This window comes from Trichosurus vulpecula, chromosome 6 (genome assembly GCF_011100635.1).
Source record: "Trichosurus vulpecula isolate mTriVul1 chromosome 6, mTriVul1.pri, whole genome shotgun sequence".
Lineage (NCBI taxonomy): Eukaryota > Metazoa > Chordata > Mammalia > Diprotodontia > Phalangeridae > Trichosurus > Trichosurus vulpecula.
The window spans coordinates 224176262-224195063 of NC_050578.1; the positions used below are offsets into that span (position 1 = coordinate 224176262).

General features: G+C 43.5%; 1 protein-coding gene across 1 annotated transcript in view; it reads right to left on the minus strand.

Moving 5' to 3' along the window:
- The window catches only part of INSC (INSC spindle orientation adaptor protein), a 121480-nt gene that overhangs the window by 91832 nt on the left and 10846 nt on the right, over positions 1 to 18802 (minus strand). Inside the window, exon 3 of the mRNA XM_036765103.1 lies at positions 2711 to 3056. Coding sequence (XP_036620998.1) covers positions 2711 to 3056 — 346 coding nt within the window. The remainder of the gene's footprint in view (positions 1 to 2710; positions 3057 to 18802) is intronic.

Here is an 18802-nt window from a genome sequence, read left to right on the forward strand (position 1 = left end):
GGAAGGTGAAGTAGGAAGTGAATGTTGAAAACTAAAATAAATAAATAAATTGGAAAAAAAGGAAAGTATGTGATTTTTTTATACTGCTGGATATTTAACTTTAGGAATGATATTCCAATCAGAGAAGACTTAGCTAAGAGATTTCCACCTCTCTGTTCCTAGTGGCTGTGCTTTATTTGCTGAAGATCTTGGTAAGGGATCATGATAAGGGGAATAGGTATGATGCCAACCATGAAGCCCCCCAGGTTGGGAAGTCATGTTGACAAGAGCTGCCTTATACTGCCCTCTCCACCGGGAAATGGACAGTGGATAGCAGTAAACTTAGAGGTAAAGCCATAAGATCATGGTTTTGTTGGGGTTTTGGGGCAGGGCATGCTAGATTCAGTCAGTGGACCTGAGTTAGAATCTCAGCTTTGACCTAGGGCAAGTCATTCCCAACCTGTGAGCCCCACTCTCTGAAAAGTTTCTTCCTGTGTAAAATGAGATTGGACTAGGTGATGTCAGAGGGATCCTTCCTGCTCTAAATCTAGAACCCTAAGATTTATCACGAGGTTCGCATCTGCTGATTGAGAACCTTTGGTGGAGAGAAAATAATAACCACACTGAGAGCAGAATCTATTGTCTTTCAGTGACTCAGAAGGCCCAAAGAAGGGAAGTCTTGTCCAAGATCACCATCACATATCCAAGATTTCAATTAATATCTGGTAACTCCAAGTCCAGGACTCTTTCTACTAGCAGCATGACTGGTAGTAGATTCACACACTGTTATTAGAAATCAAGTAAATCAACCCCCTTATTTTATAAATGATGAAACTGAGACCCAGAATGTGTTAAATGAGTTGCCCAAATTGAATCACTGAGATAGTAGCAGAGCAGCAGTTTGAATCTGGGCTCTCAACTGCCAGTTCAGCATTCTTTACATTGCATCATTCCCTTTCCTGCGCTCATCAGACAATTTTCTTTTCAATATAGAAAACACACTCATGGGGAAGTATGCCTACCCCACTCAGCCCTCATGCAGCATCCCACAAGTCCTTGTTTGAAGTTTACTTCTTCCATACATGACTAGTTTGGTTGCTGAAAGGGGCAAAGTGAACTCTTGTACAAAGAAAAAATATGAAATCAACTTGTGAAGGATTTAAAGTATTGCCCTTTAAACATGTAAAAAGTCTGGCCCTGAAAAGAGACAGAAAAAATTTTGTTTGCAAAAACGCCTCAATATCCAAGTGTTGATAAAATTTTCAGATAAAATGCAATAGGATAGATTATAAGACCAAGTAGAGAACCTGGAAGACCTGACTGAAAATAGACAAATAGTTAAGGTTGAAGGGCATTGTGGTCTCTCAGCTCATTTGCATGCAACTGTTTTTAGAGTTTGAGAGGTTTAAATTCATAATATGATGAATAACTCTTTAGGGACCTTAGGGCAACTAAATTAGGACTCTTGGTTTCATAACTAACAGAACTGTGGGTTTTGTGAGTTTTACTTCATGAAGTAAACAGAAGAGGAAAGGCAATCTTTGCAGCTGACTTAAGAAATTTAAAGCAGGACAAAATAGCACCCTCTAGCAAAGAGCTGGCTGGGCTTGTCTTCCTTGCCTAGATAGCCAATCTAAGGAGCTTTGCAGTTCTCTATCATAAGAGGAATTCTTTGTAATTATAATAGTGTACCCTTTTAAGGGTGATTGTGAATTAAAACAGCTTTTCAGTGCTTTGACAATCTGAAATCAGAAGAGCAGATCTGCTAGCAGGAAAGTAGTGAGGACCAGAAGGGAAGCAATTAGCAGAGAAGCAGTTTAATGTGGTACAGAGTATTTCTGAAGGGATTAGTCCAAGACCTGCAGTCCAGAGTTATAAACTACCTCAAACACATGCATAGTCCTCACTTATATGATAGTGTTAGCCTTCTATAACTTTGTTCCTATTCTCCCCCATATATACTATGTCCATTGGTGGGAGGGTAAAACTGAGGTTTATGGATTAAATGTAATGTATGGATTAGGGGCAGTTAGATGTCAGAGTAGATAAAGGATCATCTTCCTGAGTTCAATTCTGCTCTCAAACACTAGCCATCTGACCCTGGGCAAGTCACTTAACTCTGTTTGCCTCAGTTCATCAATTATAAAATGAGCTGGAGAAGGAAATGACAAATCATTCCATTATCTTTGCCAAGAAAACCTCAAATAGGGTCACAATTAAACAAAAAAAATTGATTACTCCATCATTGCCTTACGTTAACAGCTTTAAAGTATTATTTATTGTTGCTTTTGGCTTATCGTTAAATAATTGTTTTATGTTTAAGAGTTAACAGTGCCATCATTGTAACAGAATGATTTTGTATAATTGGGAAGCACGCTGGCAGCTCCTGAGCTAAGTGGCAGGTTAGAAGAGTATATGTGTGTATGTATGTATGTATGTATGTATGTATACGCATATATGTTGTTCAAAAGGGTTGTCCTTAACACCCTGAAAAACCTTGAGATGTAACACATGGTAGTGATCCTGAGAACCCAGACCTGTCAATGTGAGCCAGCCCAGAGGGAGTGTGTGCACAGTGCCCTGTCTAGAGGCAGTGACATACACTGTTGGCATGCCCACAGGTGACCTCATGTATCCATTCCATTAGTAATTTAAACCATTCCTCTCTCCCAACCTCAAAGCATTTGCATTCCCAGTTCCTCTGCCTATCCTTAATACCGAAGCCACTGACCTGCTCCATCTCCTCTGAGGCACCTCTGCTGAAAATGCTGTACTCATTGATCATGGAACGTGCATGACAGGTCAGCCGGACACTCAGACTGTGCACCCGCCCCCACCGTTCCCGGTCCAGCTTCTGCCCGATCCTTCCCAGCTCAGTGCTAATGATCCAGGCCCGCTTCAACAGCAGCTGCAGGTGGTCACAGGGGCCGTGCTGTGAGGATGGGATCAGCTCACTCTGGGCATCATCCTCTAAGCTAATGGGCTTCGACTGGAGGATGCACATGCACTCACAATCTGTCATCAACTTTAGGTCTTCCATCCATCGCTGAACAGAGTCCACCTGAATCAGGGGCAACCTGAAAAGGGGGCCACATTAAGACAGTCATTCATTGAACTAGGGAGAGGAACAGCATGGAGTCAATCAGCCTTTGAAACAGTCAAACAACACCAAAGCAGTCATTGAAGCATGAAAGTACCACCAACATCCAATCTAAACCTTTCAAGTTATAAGACCGTAACCATCATAATAAGAAACAAATTTCCTCCAGAAAATGGCAACTTGAAGTGAGTCTTGAAGAACGGGAAAGATTCAGGAGACTAGGGGAGGTCATTGTAGGAGGTGGCATGGGTAGAGTGGGTCAGAGGTGACCCAGGCAGGAAGGGATTCTAGCTTCCACAGCTTCCCTCTTTCTCTAAGGCTCTCCCCCTCTATCTACCCTAACTCTCAAGTTACTTTAGTCCATGCCAACACCACATTCAGTTGCCTGGAACATGGGAATCTCCTCTCCCTTAATTATAATAGTCTTTGACCATTGTTTTCTGAATGGTTTTGACAATTACAAAAGGCTTTCTCTCTTTATCATATTGGACCTTCACATTGACCTTAGAAGATGGACAGGCTAAAGTCATATTATCCCCATTTTCTATAAGAAACCAAGGTCCTGAGGAGCCAGAACTGATTTGCTCAAAGTAATATAGTGACAAGTCCAGGAAATCAAACTTAGGTGTATTGTCTCTTAGTTCAGGATCCTGAACTAGTTGCTGCTGGTGGTCACTGTCTCTCTAGTGACCCAATTGTTTAAAAAAATGACAAAGTTAAAGGGTCATATAGGCTTAAAAGGAAATTAAGTTTAAAAGAGGAGAGAGAGAGAGAGAGAGAGAGAGAGAGAGAGAGAGAGAGAGAGGATGAGAAAGGAAGAATTCCAGAGGACACACTAGAATCAGAATCTATCTGGATCACCCAAGACCCAGCTAGACTAGCCAGACTTCCTTGCTCAGTGGAATATTCATAAGCTGTCCAGCATCTCCTCTTCTCTGGCCTCTAGCTGGGTTGTCTTTTCTCCCAGCAGTCAGCCGGGGTCCTGGTCGGAGTACTACCCTAAGCCCTAGAATGTCCTTCCCTGGTCCTTGGCCAGCTGGGAGAGGAAGGCTCTCTCTTATCTGACCCCCTACCTCCCTCCCCTGGACTTGAGACTGTCCTTAAAGACCCTGAGAAAATAACCATTTTACATAAGCAAGAAACTATGAAACCTGAATATCGATTAAAGGATCTCAAAGCTAAATGTACAAAAGTGAATCTCACACACAAAAACCAAAATTAATAGATATTTACTGAGAACCTACTTTGTACAAGACCCTGTATTTGTGTTTAGTGGATACAATGATGAAGCAGACCCATTTCCTGGCCTCAAGGAATCTCCTGTCTAGAGAACCAAGACAAAAATGTAGTCAAAAAGTTTTTGGCACAATATTAAATATGGCTACCAGGAAGCAGGATAAGGGTTGGTGGCACCACTTTTCAAGGGTCACTAAGTGAAACACTTAGCCAATTTTGTTGGCCTTGGTGCTGGGTGCCAGGGGCATAATGGAAGTTGAAGGGAATTCATTTACCTCCTTATCCTTCTGAGAGGTCTCAGTCATTCCAGTCCCTGGAAATCCTATCCTGTCCCCTTGCCTATTTCTCCCCGGCCCATCGGATTTGCCTGAAACAGTCTCACCAGGTAGCTGTGAAGGCTGGATCTAACTTTTGGGGAGCAAAGGTATGGAGGCAGAAAAGGGTAATAATTATTATCATTATTTCGCTTATATGGCTCTTTAAAGTTTGCAAAGCATTTTTACAAATATTATCTTATCGGATTGCTTACCATCTCAGGGTGGTGGGGGCGGAGGGGGCAGAGAAGGAAGGAAGGAGTGATAGAATTGGGAACTCAAAAGTTTTTTAAAATGTTTTTAAATTGTTTTAACATGTCATTGGGGAAAAGTAAAATATACTAAAAATCAAATATTACCTCATTTTCTCCTTCCAACAACTCTGGGAGGTAGGTGCTGCTATTATCTGCATTAAATATGAAGAAACTGAGGTGGATAGCGGTTAAAGGACTTGCACAGGGTCACACAGCTAAAGTGTTGGAGCCTAGATTTGAACTCAGGGCTTCCTAACTCTAGATCCCCAAAGAATGGTAAAGATTCCCCTTAAACTTGAATATGGACTATGTGTATGGAATTAAGTTGGAAAGGAGAAAAGGGTCAAATTGTAGAAGGCTTGAATGACTGCCTAAACACGTTGTACTTCAGCCCATCCTATAGATGATGGACAACCTCTGGAGGCCTTTGATTAGGGGGATGATGCTGAAAAGACCTTGCGTAAACAATAATTACTTCAGCAGAGTTTGAAAGATGTTTTGGAGAAGAGAGAGATTGGCTGTGGGGGGCCACTTAGTCCAACAAAGTTCATCCATATGGGTGTATGGTTGGATGGTCACAGGGCCAAAGTTTTGAAGTTTTGAAGTTAGAAGAACACGTCATTTTACATATGAGGAAACTGAGAAAGTAAACTTTCCCACATGCCCGAGGTCAAAGCTTCCTGACTCCACTATGCTATATGGCCTCTGGTGTCAGAGGAAGGACCTAGCTTAGGTCCCAGAAACTCATTATCTCATCAAAAGCCCGTATTCTGTCTTAGACTCGGCTTTCTTCAACTTCCTGGTCTTATTAGCAGTCTCTTCCTGCTCTTAGCCCTAGGAAGAAGATATCAGAACGTAGGTTTTAGAGTAGGGAGGGCCCTTAGAGATCATCAAATCCAGTGCCTCCCCCATGCACATGGGAAAACAGACTCAAAATGCTAAAGCGATTTGCCTAATATCATAGATTATAGCAATACCACTTCTAGGTCTGTATCCCAAAGAGATCATAAAAATGGGAAAAGGACCCACATGTATAAAAATATTTATAGCAGCTCTTTTTGTGGGGGCTAAGAATTGGAAATTGAAGGGATGCCCAGCAATCCAGGAATGGTTACACAAGTTGTGTTGGAACAATGATTGTGATGGAATACTATCGTTTCATAAGAAATGGCGAGCAGGCAGATTTCAGAAAAAACCTAGAAGGACTTACATGAACTGAGGCTGAGTGAAGTGAGCAGAACCAGGAGAACATCGTACATGGTAACAGAAACATTGTGCACCAACTTTGGTAGACTTAACTCTTCTCAGCAATGCAATGCTCTGAGACAATTCCAAAAGACTCACAATAGAAAATGCTATCCATTTCCAGAGAACCATGGAGTCTGAATGCAGATCAAAGCTTGCTATTTTCTAATTTTTTTTTTGTTTTTGGTTTTCCTTTCTCATGGTTTTTTCCCTTTTGTTCTGATTCGCCTTTCACAACATGACTAATGTGGAAATATGTTTAATATGATTGTACATGTATAGCCTATATCAGATTGGATGCTGTCTTGGTGGGGAGGGAGGAAGGAAAAATTTAGAACTTAAAATCTTATAAAAGTGAATGTTGGAAACTAAAAGTAAATTAATTTTTTTAAAAAAACATATCACAGATTATACATAGCAGAGTCAGCATTTGAATTCAGGTCTTCAGACTCCAAATCTAGTGTTGTTTCTGATCCATCACACTCTGGCATCCTTCAGCCTCAGGGCTTCCTCCGAGGCTGAACCACACAGCTCAGAGTCATAGACCCTGTGGCATGAGTTCCAGAAACTCATCCTTTTGTTAAAAGCCCAGAACATCTGCCAGCTGTACTGGGAAGAACAGTCCCCTGGGGCGTGGATTGGAAGCTATAGCAACACTGTATCCCTTGGAAACCAGCCCTTCACCCATCCCCCAGCCTCAGTGTAGCTGCCTCTCAGTAATCATGGACAGAATCAAAAGCTTCCTGCTGTGCCCCCTGGAATGTTTTATTAGATTAGTGCTAGGATTGCTACTGAGACTTCTGCCTTCCTCCCAGGGTCTCTCTTCCCACTGGCACCTCAACTAAAGTGCCAGCAATCACAATCCCTGGTAACTGTGATGAAACCACAGACTGTCCATTTAAGTCTAAGCTCTTCATTTTGAAATAGAGAAACTGAGCCCCAGAAAAAGAATTGCCAAAAATCGCAATCAGTGAGGGGGGAGGGACCAAGAATAGAATCTGGATGTCCTCATTCAGAGAGAGACAGAGAGATGGATAAACCCACACACAGAGAAAGAGAGAATGAGAGATGGGGTGAGGGAGGGAGGGAAGGAAGGAGGGAGGAAAGGAGAGAGAAAAGAGAGAGAGAGAGAGAGAGAGAGAGAGAGAGAGAGAGAGAGAGAGAGAGAAAGGAGAGAGAGAAAGGAGAGAGAGAAATTGAGAGAGAAAGCAAGAGGGTGACAAAGAAAGAGAAAGATACAGAAAGGAGAGAGAAATACAGAAAGAGAGAAGAGAGAAATTGAGAGAGAAAACGAGAGAGACAAAGAAAAAGAGAGAGAGAAAGAATTAAGCACTTACTAGGCACTGTGCTAAGTGTTAAGGCTTCAAATATAAGTAAAAACAGATAATCCCTACCTTCAAGGAGTCTATATTCTAAAAATGTAAGGATTGCACACAGAGGGGAGCTGAAAAGGAGACAGGGGATACCTTCTGGGGGTTGGGGCAGAGGGAAGACTGCTGGAGAGAAGGTGAAGTCCAGAGATTGAGGGGCAAAGCTGAGAATGAAATGGGTATGACCTAGGTGCTTGATAAAATGTTGCTTTTGGCCAGAGACTCACCAATCATTCAGAAGAGAGGGCAGCAGGGTGGAGGTATCTCCAGGGAGATGGAAAAGCCCAGAAAGTGGAAATTTCGAATGACCTTGGGCTTGACTTGTCTTCTCTAGGTCAGAGTTTCCCAATTTATAAAATCAAAGTCTCTTCTCTGATTTTTGAGCTCCCAGGGGATGGCTGCTCTGAGTTAGGTCTCCTATCTGCCTTCCTGTCCCATCGATCATACCCTTGTGGCTGTAGCATCAGATCTTCACTAGGTATATTTGCATTTTAGAAACAACTCCTGGTACCTCTGACTACAACTTTTCTAAAAGCTTTTTTGCTCTCATACTTGTGCCTTGTCACAAACAACTCCATCTTCCTGACGGAGGTGATTCCCACCGATCCCCAACTGTCTCATCTTATATCAGTCTTCAGACAAAGAGAACTCACAATGATGCAATGGAAAAATGACTAGACCCAGAGCCAGATGACCTAGGTTCAAATCCTGCATCTGACCTCTACTACCTCTGTGACCTTGAGAAAGTCTTTTCCCTTCTCATGGCCTCTGGTTCTTCCTTTAAGAAGCAGGGCTTCTTAAACTTTTTCGTCTTGTGACCCCTTTTTGGCAGCATTTGTTGGCATTGTGTGGCCAGGAACACACACAGTGCAAAGTGCGCATGCTTTGTATTCAGAACCAAGGCAACACCTTGGATTCATTATGCATTTGATTTTTAATTAATTTTTGGTTGTTGCACATTCATAAACCTTTTATTGTTGCCAAATTTTTCATGACCTCATATGGGGCTGTGACCCACAGTTTAAGAAGTGCTGGTCCAAAGGATATCTAAATGGTCTCAGGTGGAAGGAATCACTAGTGGGTTTCTGAGTTCCCCAAAACCTGGGAGGAGAGGAACTCATTCTGTCTGTCACCCGCTAGCAGGACAACGATCTTTCTCAGGCACAAACCCTACCAATAACAAGGCAGACCAGTTGATGCCAGACCTAATTCTAAACAAGTCCTATTCTGGGCCAGATGAGCTGAACCCCAAGGAGAAGGGTGTCAGAGGTCACTTTCCACAGCAAAGAATCTCGGATGCAGTTAATGGGCCTTCATCAAGCCGGGAAGCAATCATCACTATATCGTCACTAGCTGATTCACTAAGGAGAAGTGATGAGGACCTCATTCATCTGCCTAGGAGGTGTAATCACAGTTCCTGGTAGAACATGGAAGGGAGTATTCACAGGTCTGCTCCGGTGCTTTTGTCCAAGGGGGAGTGATTTCTCAGGGTGACAGTTTTGGAGGTAGTATTGAAATGAAGAAATGCATCCTTCTAATGGGGCTGGGTGTGTGCTGATTGGGAAAAAGTAAGACTGATGCCTTTAAGTTACTCAGAGGAATTCCAATATCTAAAAGTAAAGCAGAGGGGAAAAAGAAGTTTCTGGTGCTCATTGAACACCAAGAAAACATCTGTGGCTAAGGGTTGGGGGAAGGGGGCAGGAAAGAGATTCCAGAAGGAAGATTGTGAAGGCTATATGAGTCTTTCAGGGTTACCCAGGTCCAACCCAGAAGATACTTGCAGCTCTCAGAGTGTGGTGTGTGTGTGTGTGTGTGTGTGTGTCTGTGTGTGTGTGTGTCTGTGTCTGTGTGTCTGTGTGTCTGTCTGTGTCTGTGTCTGTGTGTCTGTGTGTCTGTGTGTCTGTGTGTCTGTGTCTGTGTCTCTCTGTGTGTGGGCCTGTGTGTCTGTGTAGCTCCCAAGAATGAGTCAAGATAGACCATGCCAGCACGTGATTTCCCATGATACACCCATGGGGGTCCCCATGGTATGGTCCATGTAGATTCTCATTTTGGCTTCTGAGGCATGCCAGTCAGACTTCCTATAATGTTTCTGTGGAGTGGAACCAATACCTTTATAGAAAACTTTAAGGTTAACAAAGCATTTACCATGGTATCACATCTGATTTTTTCACAACCACCACTCTGATAGTAGTAGTAGTAGTAGTAATAGTATACCACATAACTAGTAAGAGTTGGAGGTATTACTTGACCTCAGGATATCCTGACTCCCATTTCAGGGCTTTATCCACCACACCACCTAGCTAAATAAAAGAATATGTGTGAAGGTCCCCGTGGCATGTTTGTGAGTTATGGTAGATCTGCAGGTTTGTATTTGTTTCTAGCATATCTCTGCAGATTGCTGTGGCAGATCAAGGTGACTCAGGGCCATCAAATCAAAGGGCTCATGAAGCTACAAGTATCTTCCATAAAGCCTATAGCTATCATTGTGAGAAAATGAAACATAATTGAATCAATATTGCCACTGCCAGTGTGTGTGTGTGTGTGTGTGTGTGTGTGTGTGTGTGTGTGTGAATATCCTCCCCTATGGCTCCACTCACCATCCTTATAACTTGCCAAAACAAAATACCCTTTCCTGACCACTATTCCCTTTCCCCTATTAGACATAAGCACATTCTCCTCCCATTAGCTTCCTGCAGAGTCATGCCCAGATCCACCCATGGCTTCCTGGGTTGCCAGAGTGTTATGTTACAGATGACATGTGTTCTTCCAAAAGCGCCTTCCTGGAGAGCTCAGAGATGTCCCAGGAATAGGCATCCCCTCACCACCGCCACTAGCATTTATAGATTAAGCAAATCACTTAAGAGACATAAAGTGAGGTCTATTTTTTAGAAAAAGACAGTAACCTTTTAAAAAGGCTGCATCTATCCTAGACACCACAGACCTTCCTGAGGGAGGGAATGGACCATCTCTTTCCTGATGGCCCTTCCTCACCATCAGTAAATGATAGCGGATGGGGGATGGGCACAAGATGCACTTGCAGACATCACTCTAACCTGTGTGTATATTTTTATATCAATGAGGATGCCTGGGAAATATGTTGGGATAGATAGGATCAGTTTGGGGCCTGTGGAGAGATATCCTGATACCTCTGTTTAAAATCCCTGTGTGGCATGTAGAAATATCTTTTTAAATTGAAATCATAGACTGTTAAACCTGGAAAGGATCTTCCTATCCAGTCCAATCCTTTCCCATTTAACAACTGGAGAAACTGAGGCTCAGAGAGGTGAAAGAAGTTGTTTAAAATTAGTGACTGCATCAATACTAGATCATATGTCTCCTGATTCCTAAACTGTATTAAACATATACATGCATGTGCACGTGCATGTGCACACACATACATACATGCTGTCTCACACACATACACACACATTTATGTATATATAAGCCATGTATACTCACACATACATATCTGCACACATATATATATATATCACTAACATACACACTCACACATATAGACAACACATTGACATAGAAAATACATAGACAATACATTAATATGCAGAAGTAGGAAGTTACTGAAAACATGATTTGGTGGAAAGAGTGATAGGTTTGGAGTCAGAAAACCTGGGTTCTAATCTGAGCTCTGAAACTTCCTGCATGACTAGATGTATTTGTAATCAATTTTGTTTTTCTTACCTTTTCATTGGAGGGGGAAGGTGAAGGGAAGGAAGAGAATTTGGAACTTAAAAAAAGAATTAAAAAGTATGCTAAGAAAGAGAGGGGGGATGAGAGGGGGGAAGGGAAGGAGAAAGAGAGACAGAGAGAGAGAGAGAGAGAGAGAGAGAGAGAGAGACAGAGAGAGACAGAGAGAGAGAGAGAGAGAGACAGAGAGAGAGAGAGACAGAGACAGAGAGAGAGAGAGAGAGAGAGAGAGAGAGAGAGAGACAGAGAGAGACGGAGAGAGAGAGAGAACAATATGGTCCTTCCATTTCTGAATCCTCTGACCCCACCTGTTTGCTGTTAAGTGTCCCCAAGTAGGCTGTAAGCCTGTGAGAAGCAGTAAGAGGCAGAGAATGCCTTTGGTAAAGGGGGTAACCCCAGGCCATGGCAAAAATATTTCAAGGTGTGTCTGGCACCTTCCCAGACTATAAGCTGAACCAAGATCCTGAGGAAGCTCTATATTTTGAAGCCCCCTTGAATGGAAGGCCAGAGAACAGTATCATAGCTACTTCTCTCCTCCCTTCTTCATAGATGATCTACTCAAACCAAATCAGAAAAAGACTTCCAAGTGTTCCTCCTCTCCCATACCCCACCTCCCACCCACATATACAGGCATTCTAAGGCAGAGGAAAAAAATCTAAGGGTAATATATTTAGAAATGGAAAATAACTTAAAATTCATCTAGTCCAACCTCCTCAATTTTACAGAGGAGGAAACTGAGGCCCAACAGTATGGTATAGAGCATAAAGTGCTAGGCTTAGAGTCAGGAAGATCTGAGTTCAAATCTCACCTCTGACTCTTATTAGCTGTGTTACCCCAGATAAGTCACTTAACCTCAATTTCCTCCTCAGTAAAAAATAAAAGGTGGGGGAAAGGGAGGGTTGGATTAGATGGCCCCTAAGGTCCCTCTAAGCTCGAAATCTATAACTAATAATGTTAAGTAACTTGCAGAGGAGCCACCACATCCTGCTGCCACATTTCATTTCTGGGTTCCTAGAGCTATGAGCCACTGTGTGTATCCAGTAACACCCTCAGAAGACTCCGTCAGCCCGCTGTCTTGTTTAGATTTCATTGAATGCAGCTGTTTTAGACATTTTCTGAGAGAACAGGGATGTGTCCAGAAACCAGCCCTCTCCCCTTTTTCTTAGCTCAAATGGTTGCTTTTGCTAGCCAAAAAAAAAAAAAAATGTGTGTGAGTCTTCGTGGGTCCCAGTAAGCAGGCACCCTCCCCCACCCACCACCCTCTGAATCTCTTCCTAAATCACCCGGGGCCTGCCTCCCCACCTGCATTCCAGGAGAGTTTGCAATGTTCCCTGGAGTTCTAAAATGTTTAATTATGTTTATTATGTTTTGCAATGTTTAGTTCACTTAGTCGTGAAGTGTGCGGTCATTTCCTCCTCATTCCTCTTCTTGCATTAACAGGCACAATTCCATTTTCAAAAGGTCGACCTGTATCTCAGGAAAATTAGCAGTGCTGATTTCTCAATTATCATACTGCCACCTCCAAATGGCTATTTGAAAAACTCGAAAGAGAGGAGGCACTCAACGGCCCAGAATAACCACTGGTTGTTTTCAAATGTCCATTACCCATAATGACCAGGACTCCACAGATAATCAATCCATTTCCACCAGCGCTGCCCCTTATTCTTTGCTCCCCCTCACCTTAGGAACTCCAACAGGATTCTATTTTTTCCACTATCAGAAAGGAAGGGAAGTACAGTATCTAAAAAGTAAACTCTTTGGGCCTTGTCATGTTGTCAGAAAGTATGGCACCAAGTCTTGGATCACCACAGCACAGAGCTGGACAGAAGGTGGAAAGAGACTTTAGCTTTAGGTTCTAAAGATCTGACATTTTATCCCAGATTTTAAATAGCGGTATGACTTCAGATAAGTGTCTTTCTGTCTCTGGGCCTCACTTTATCTCTAAGAGAATATGTAAACTTGAGGGCAGGACATCCCCAATTCCTTGTATAATGCCTAATGCACAATTAATGTTTAATAAATGCTTGCTGAATTAAATCTGTAGGTCCTCCCTACCTCTAAATTACAGCATCCTAAGAGGGCTGGACCATTAGACCAAGAATCTCTGACAGATATCAGGGGTCATGATAAGGAGGTCAGCAAGGAATGGGCCCACAGATATCCTCAGTCCAACTGGGGTATTAGAATCTAGATCCTGAGGACAGGAACAGCAGGGAAGAGTAGGTTCAAATAGATAAGGTAAACCTTAGTGTTAAGATAGTCAGGAAAGGTTATGAAGTACTAGCAGACGGCGATCTTGGTTGGGAGATAGAGAAGGGGATATAATAATATGGCTAATAATCACTAACATTCATTAAGCTATTACTAAGTACCAGGCATTGTGTCAAGTGCTTTACAATTATTCCATCCTCCAAACGACTCTGGGAGGTAGGTGCTCTCACTACCACCCACCAAGTAGACGCAGACCTTTACCACTGACTCAGACAACCAGGTGTTCCTCAGATTGGAGTAACACTTGACCTTGATGCAAATGGCATCCCCAGAGGATAAGAGTAGGGGCAAGGTGAGCATGATCACCATCACCAATGACAGAGGTCATCTGATCAAAGAAGACGTTGAGCGTAGGGTCCTGGGGACTGAGGAATACAAAGCTGAAGATGAGAAACAGAGAGATGAGTTGTCTTTCTCCTGAATCTTAAGCTTTCATCATGAAAGCTACAGTAGAGGATAAGAAACTCCCAAGAAAACTTGCCAATGAAGACAAACAGAAGACCCTTGACAAATGTAATGAAAGAATCAACCAGCTGGGTAGGAGGAATTTGAGCATCAGAAGAAAGAGGTGGAGCTCTGCAACCCCATTATTAGTAAGCTGTACCAGAGGGGACAAGTTTAGCTTTGGGGCAGCTCAGTGGTATAATGAATAGAGCACCAGGCCTGGAGTCGGAAAGATCTGAGTTCAAATCTAGCCTCAGACACCTACTAGCTGTGTAACCCTAGGCAGGTCATATAACCCCTATTTGCCTCAGTTCTTTATCTGTAAAACGGGGACACATTGGAGAAGGAAATGGCAAAGCACTCCAGTATGTTTGCCAAGAAAACCCCATGGACAAAGTCCAAGTGACCACATAAAGTTTAACATGAGTGAACGACTGAACAACAACCAGAATGGATGAGGCATACCTGGGGAGGGGGGGTTTCTAGGGGGCAGAACTGTGCCACTTGGAGATGTTTCTTTGGGAGGCCAACTAAACGAACCAGAAGAAAGAGTTTTCCACACAGCTTTCCAAAAATTGAAGGCCTCGAATTTGTAAACAAGGCAGCACGGCAGTTTAAAAGTAACACTTAAGCCACTGTGTAAATCTGGGCCCTTTAAATGCCTGAATGTGTGCAAAGGGAGAGAAGTGAACAGTTTTATCAGTTCTGTAAACAAGTAAAAATGTAATTCTTGTCCTAGAGAATAAAATATTTTAAAGTGACACCACAAAAAAAGAATTCCTTGCTCACGCAAGGAAGAAACCAGGCCCCATGTTACCCATACTACCTCCCCATCCTCCCTGCCCCCCAACACACCATCTCTCTGAATCCCCAGCAGCCAGTCTAATTCAGGCCAGTGGCTGCCATGACGCCACATAATAAGCTACTAGTCTTAATTTCAGAGTCTAGGGATGATATCTCGTTAGGCTTTTGATTATACTCATCTTGGGATGTTGCAGAATCGCCTGCCATGCCTGACCTGCCTCTATTAGCCTCCTCATTCCCTGGGACTGCTCTTGGTTTTATTGAATTTGCAAACAGATCCCCCACCCCTACCCCAAATCAAGTGCCTGGGAAACGGGGGAGATGGTCCCTGCAGGGCTGCCCTGAGATGCACCATGGCTTCCTCACATGGTTGGATTCATTTCCTGCAGGCCGGAGCTCAAAGTTGCTTTTTTTGTTCTATGAGTAGGACAAGGGCCTTGAGCACAGGGTGGAGGTCCTGGGCTAGTGCCCATCTGTGGCAGCCAGGGAGGGGTCATCCAGAATGTCTGCCTGGAGGCACAGAAGCCCACGGGGAAGTGACTATGCAGCTGAAGCGGCCTAAGTCTGTGGAAAGGGGAATACCCAGCCCTACACAGCCAGTTTGGATTCAATCAGAAGGCCACACCTGAGTTACTAGAGATTTACATGTGGCCTTCAGGCCTCAGGTTCCCCACCCATGACCTACATAGTGATAATAAAGTCCTCTTCCTGAAGCAAAAGACCATTTCTCATAATATTATCATACTTGGAACAGACAAAAGGCTTTCAGAGCTTTTTTATGATCCCTGAAACCTAGTCTTAGCCCAGAGAGATGCTAAACTACGCCTATTAAGTAACGGTAGTAATGACGTTCTCTGAAGGTGGAGAGTGTTTGGGTGGGAGAAGGAAGGAAGGAAGGAAGGAAGGAAGGAAGGAAAGGAAGGAAGGAAGGAAGGAAGGAAGGAAGGAAGGAAGGAAGGAAGGAAGGAAGGAAGAAAAAAGGAAGGAAGAAAAAAGAAAGAAAGAGAAAGAAAGAAAGAAAGAAAGAAAGAAAGAAAGAAAGAAAGAAAGAAAGAAAGAAAGGAGGGAGGGAGAGGGAGAAACAGTCAGAGAGATAATAGATACAGAGAGACGGATGGGTGGGCAGCTGGATGAATGAGTAGACAGCTCTCAGTAAGTGCTGGCTATGAAGCAGGCTGAAGTGGAGGAGAGGTCTGAGATCCCCTGCAAGACATGGTAAGAGTTGACTATCAGAGCCAAGGAACCCAAGCTAGATGGTAGGTAGCTGATGGTCCAAGGAGATGTGGCATGGTGTGGGCTAAATTGAGACTCAAGCTTTGGGATGGAATGGATGAGAGGGTACATAAGCTCCAGGTAAGTCCTATCCCTCCTAAAATCCCACCCTCTGATCCAGATGATGACCTCCTCTCCCTCTCTGTATCCCTCCCACTCTCTTGGCCCTACATTCCCACCCCTTCCCAGGTCTCTTCCAGTTTTCTAGGATGGCTGCCAGTCACTCTGTAGGAGCAGGTCTCCCTCTCTTAGTTTTAGGGAGCAGAGTGAGACATGGGCTGGCAGATGAAAGGAGAAAGGAGTTTGAAGAGGCAGAGGAGGAAGGACAAGGTTTGAGGGCCAAGGAAAGGCTCAAGGCTAGAGGGAGAGGAAGAGAACATCCCCTCCCTGGTGCACAGCTCCCTAGGAGGAAGAGCCTAATATCCGTCGCCTTGCTAAGAAAATTAAAATGATAATAGAGGAATGGAGATCACTTAGCTCTCACCTTCATTTCATGCTGAAGGAAAGAACCATGAGAAGAAAAAAGACCTACCCTTGATTTACCCAGAATGTTGATGGACAAAGGGAATTAGAACCCAGGTGGCCTGATTCCCAATCCTAGGGTTTTTCCATTACACCAAAGTTTTCCTTTTCAACTTTAGATTCCCTCCCCAACATGGCAACATGGGGTGACTACATGCCTAGTGCAAAGTGTTTTGTTAGGATCCACATTAGGAAAAAACTGTAGAGTGACTACTATCCCCCAAATCTTGTGGGTGTCTAGGACTCGAAGGCAGCACAGGTGGGAGCCTCCTGTGGGACTCTTAGCTCAACTCAACCCCATGGAAAGACCGTCTCCAAGATACTAGCACTTAGGATTGTGATGGTACCCTTTGATGTGAGGGCATCAGTTTCTCCTGGAGAGTTAGAGTATGGTGGATGAGAGACATGGGCAGTTCCACCCACATCTATCTTGCTTCCCTTGCTTCATTACTTCTTACATCATACTCCTATCCACCTCCAATGAAGAAATAAGCTTAAATGGAAGCAGGTAGGACTCAGGTAAGACATTAGGAAGGACTTTGTGACCGGGTGAGAGATGGTACACTGAGACAGTGTCTGGGGCAGGACGGAGCATCTCTGGACATTGAACTTTTTTCAAAGGGAAAGAAAACAACCTCCCAAACTAGCTTTGGGACAGTGCTGCCCAGAGGCAGGGGAATGACCCGTTTGCTCTCTGGAGGGCGCTTCCAGGATGAAGATTCTATGATTCAGTCATTATTTCTCCTGTACTTTGTATGTACAAATTACTCATTTTTAGCCAAACTACCGTTTGTCTCAGAACAAGGTAGATTGCATCTAATATCCGGCTTGAAAAGCTAAATCGCACAGGATATTAGAACTCTGGAGTGGTGGCCGAGCTTTTAGTGTTCTGACTCACATGTTATATACTAACATTACTGTCGTCAAGCATGCCCCACAGCCTTGCCCTTCGCCTGCTTACTCAACTCCATTAGTGCCCTAGGCCCATCATTCGCAGAAAGTAATTAGGCCTGTGGCTTCCAGAGACAAGAGAATAAATTGCTCAAAACGTAACTCAGACACACTCAACATGCAGGATCCCCTCCTGCCTACATGTTATCAGTGAACCTTGGGTGTGCCTTGCTCTCCTCAATAGCTGTGCCCCTGCATATCTATGTGTGAAAAGAATTTTAATATGTACCACCCAGATACACCCCCACTCATACATAGGCCCCACCCCGAAAAGTTAAACCAGTTTCAAAGTGCTCTGTGGGTCCACATCCACCTAAACCTCTATCTCACCAGCCCCAATCAATGTGTTTATTTTATTAGTCAATGAAAAAATACCATTGTTCAAAGCAAAGGCATTTGATAATGTAGAATTGGGGATGGGGGAAAGTAGCAATAAAACTTACCTCCCACAAATATGGGCACATTTTACCATGAACACATGCATATGCATGTACACACACACACGCACACACATACACATACACACACACACACACACACACCATCAGCAAGAAGAAGAGACCTGCCCAGGAAACATATGTGAAGAAGCACACACATGTGGCCAGGGCATACACATGGAGGGACAACTCATACTTCCAGTGCTATAGGGCCACCAATGTCTCATGGTGATGTCATCATGTTTCTACATGTTGCCTTCTCCTTACTGAGTGTGCTTCCTGCTGGACCAGCTTCCTGATAGGTACTCCATCTTGTTGAGTCTCTTTTGCTATCATCTGTTGCATGGGCACCCCAAGCTTCTGCTACTCTCTTCTGTCCCATCCCAAAGACGCTACCTCTTCCCCACAGGAGGAGAAGTAGGCTTTGCCATCTCTCTTTCAAGAAAACCTAAACCTAGTCCATCTCATCTCATGAGAAAGGCAAATCCTTCACATGCCCAGTCACTGGACTATGAAAAACCCTCAGTGGCTTCTCATTTCACAAGAGGGAGACCAATAACCTCCCAAAGTATTAACTTATATGATATTATTTTCACCATCTGTTCCGAGTCTTAGCCTCCAGGGGCTAAACTCTTTTATAGCTAGTCAAATGACTAATTAGATGCCCAAGACATATAATTTGTCTTTGAACCTTTTCTTCCTGTTAGCAAGATTCAAATCCATATCCCAAATCTCTATCCATCTTATGGTTAGAAAATCCTTATCACCACAGTTTCATTAATAGTTGCCAATATGCATGCCCTCAAATTATCTAAGGGGCTACCTCCTCAAAAATCAAGTCAGCAAGCATTTATTAAGAACTTACTATGTGACAGGCACTATGCTAAGAGGTAGGGAT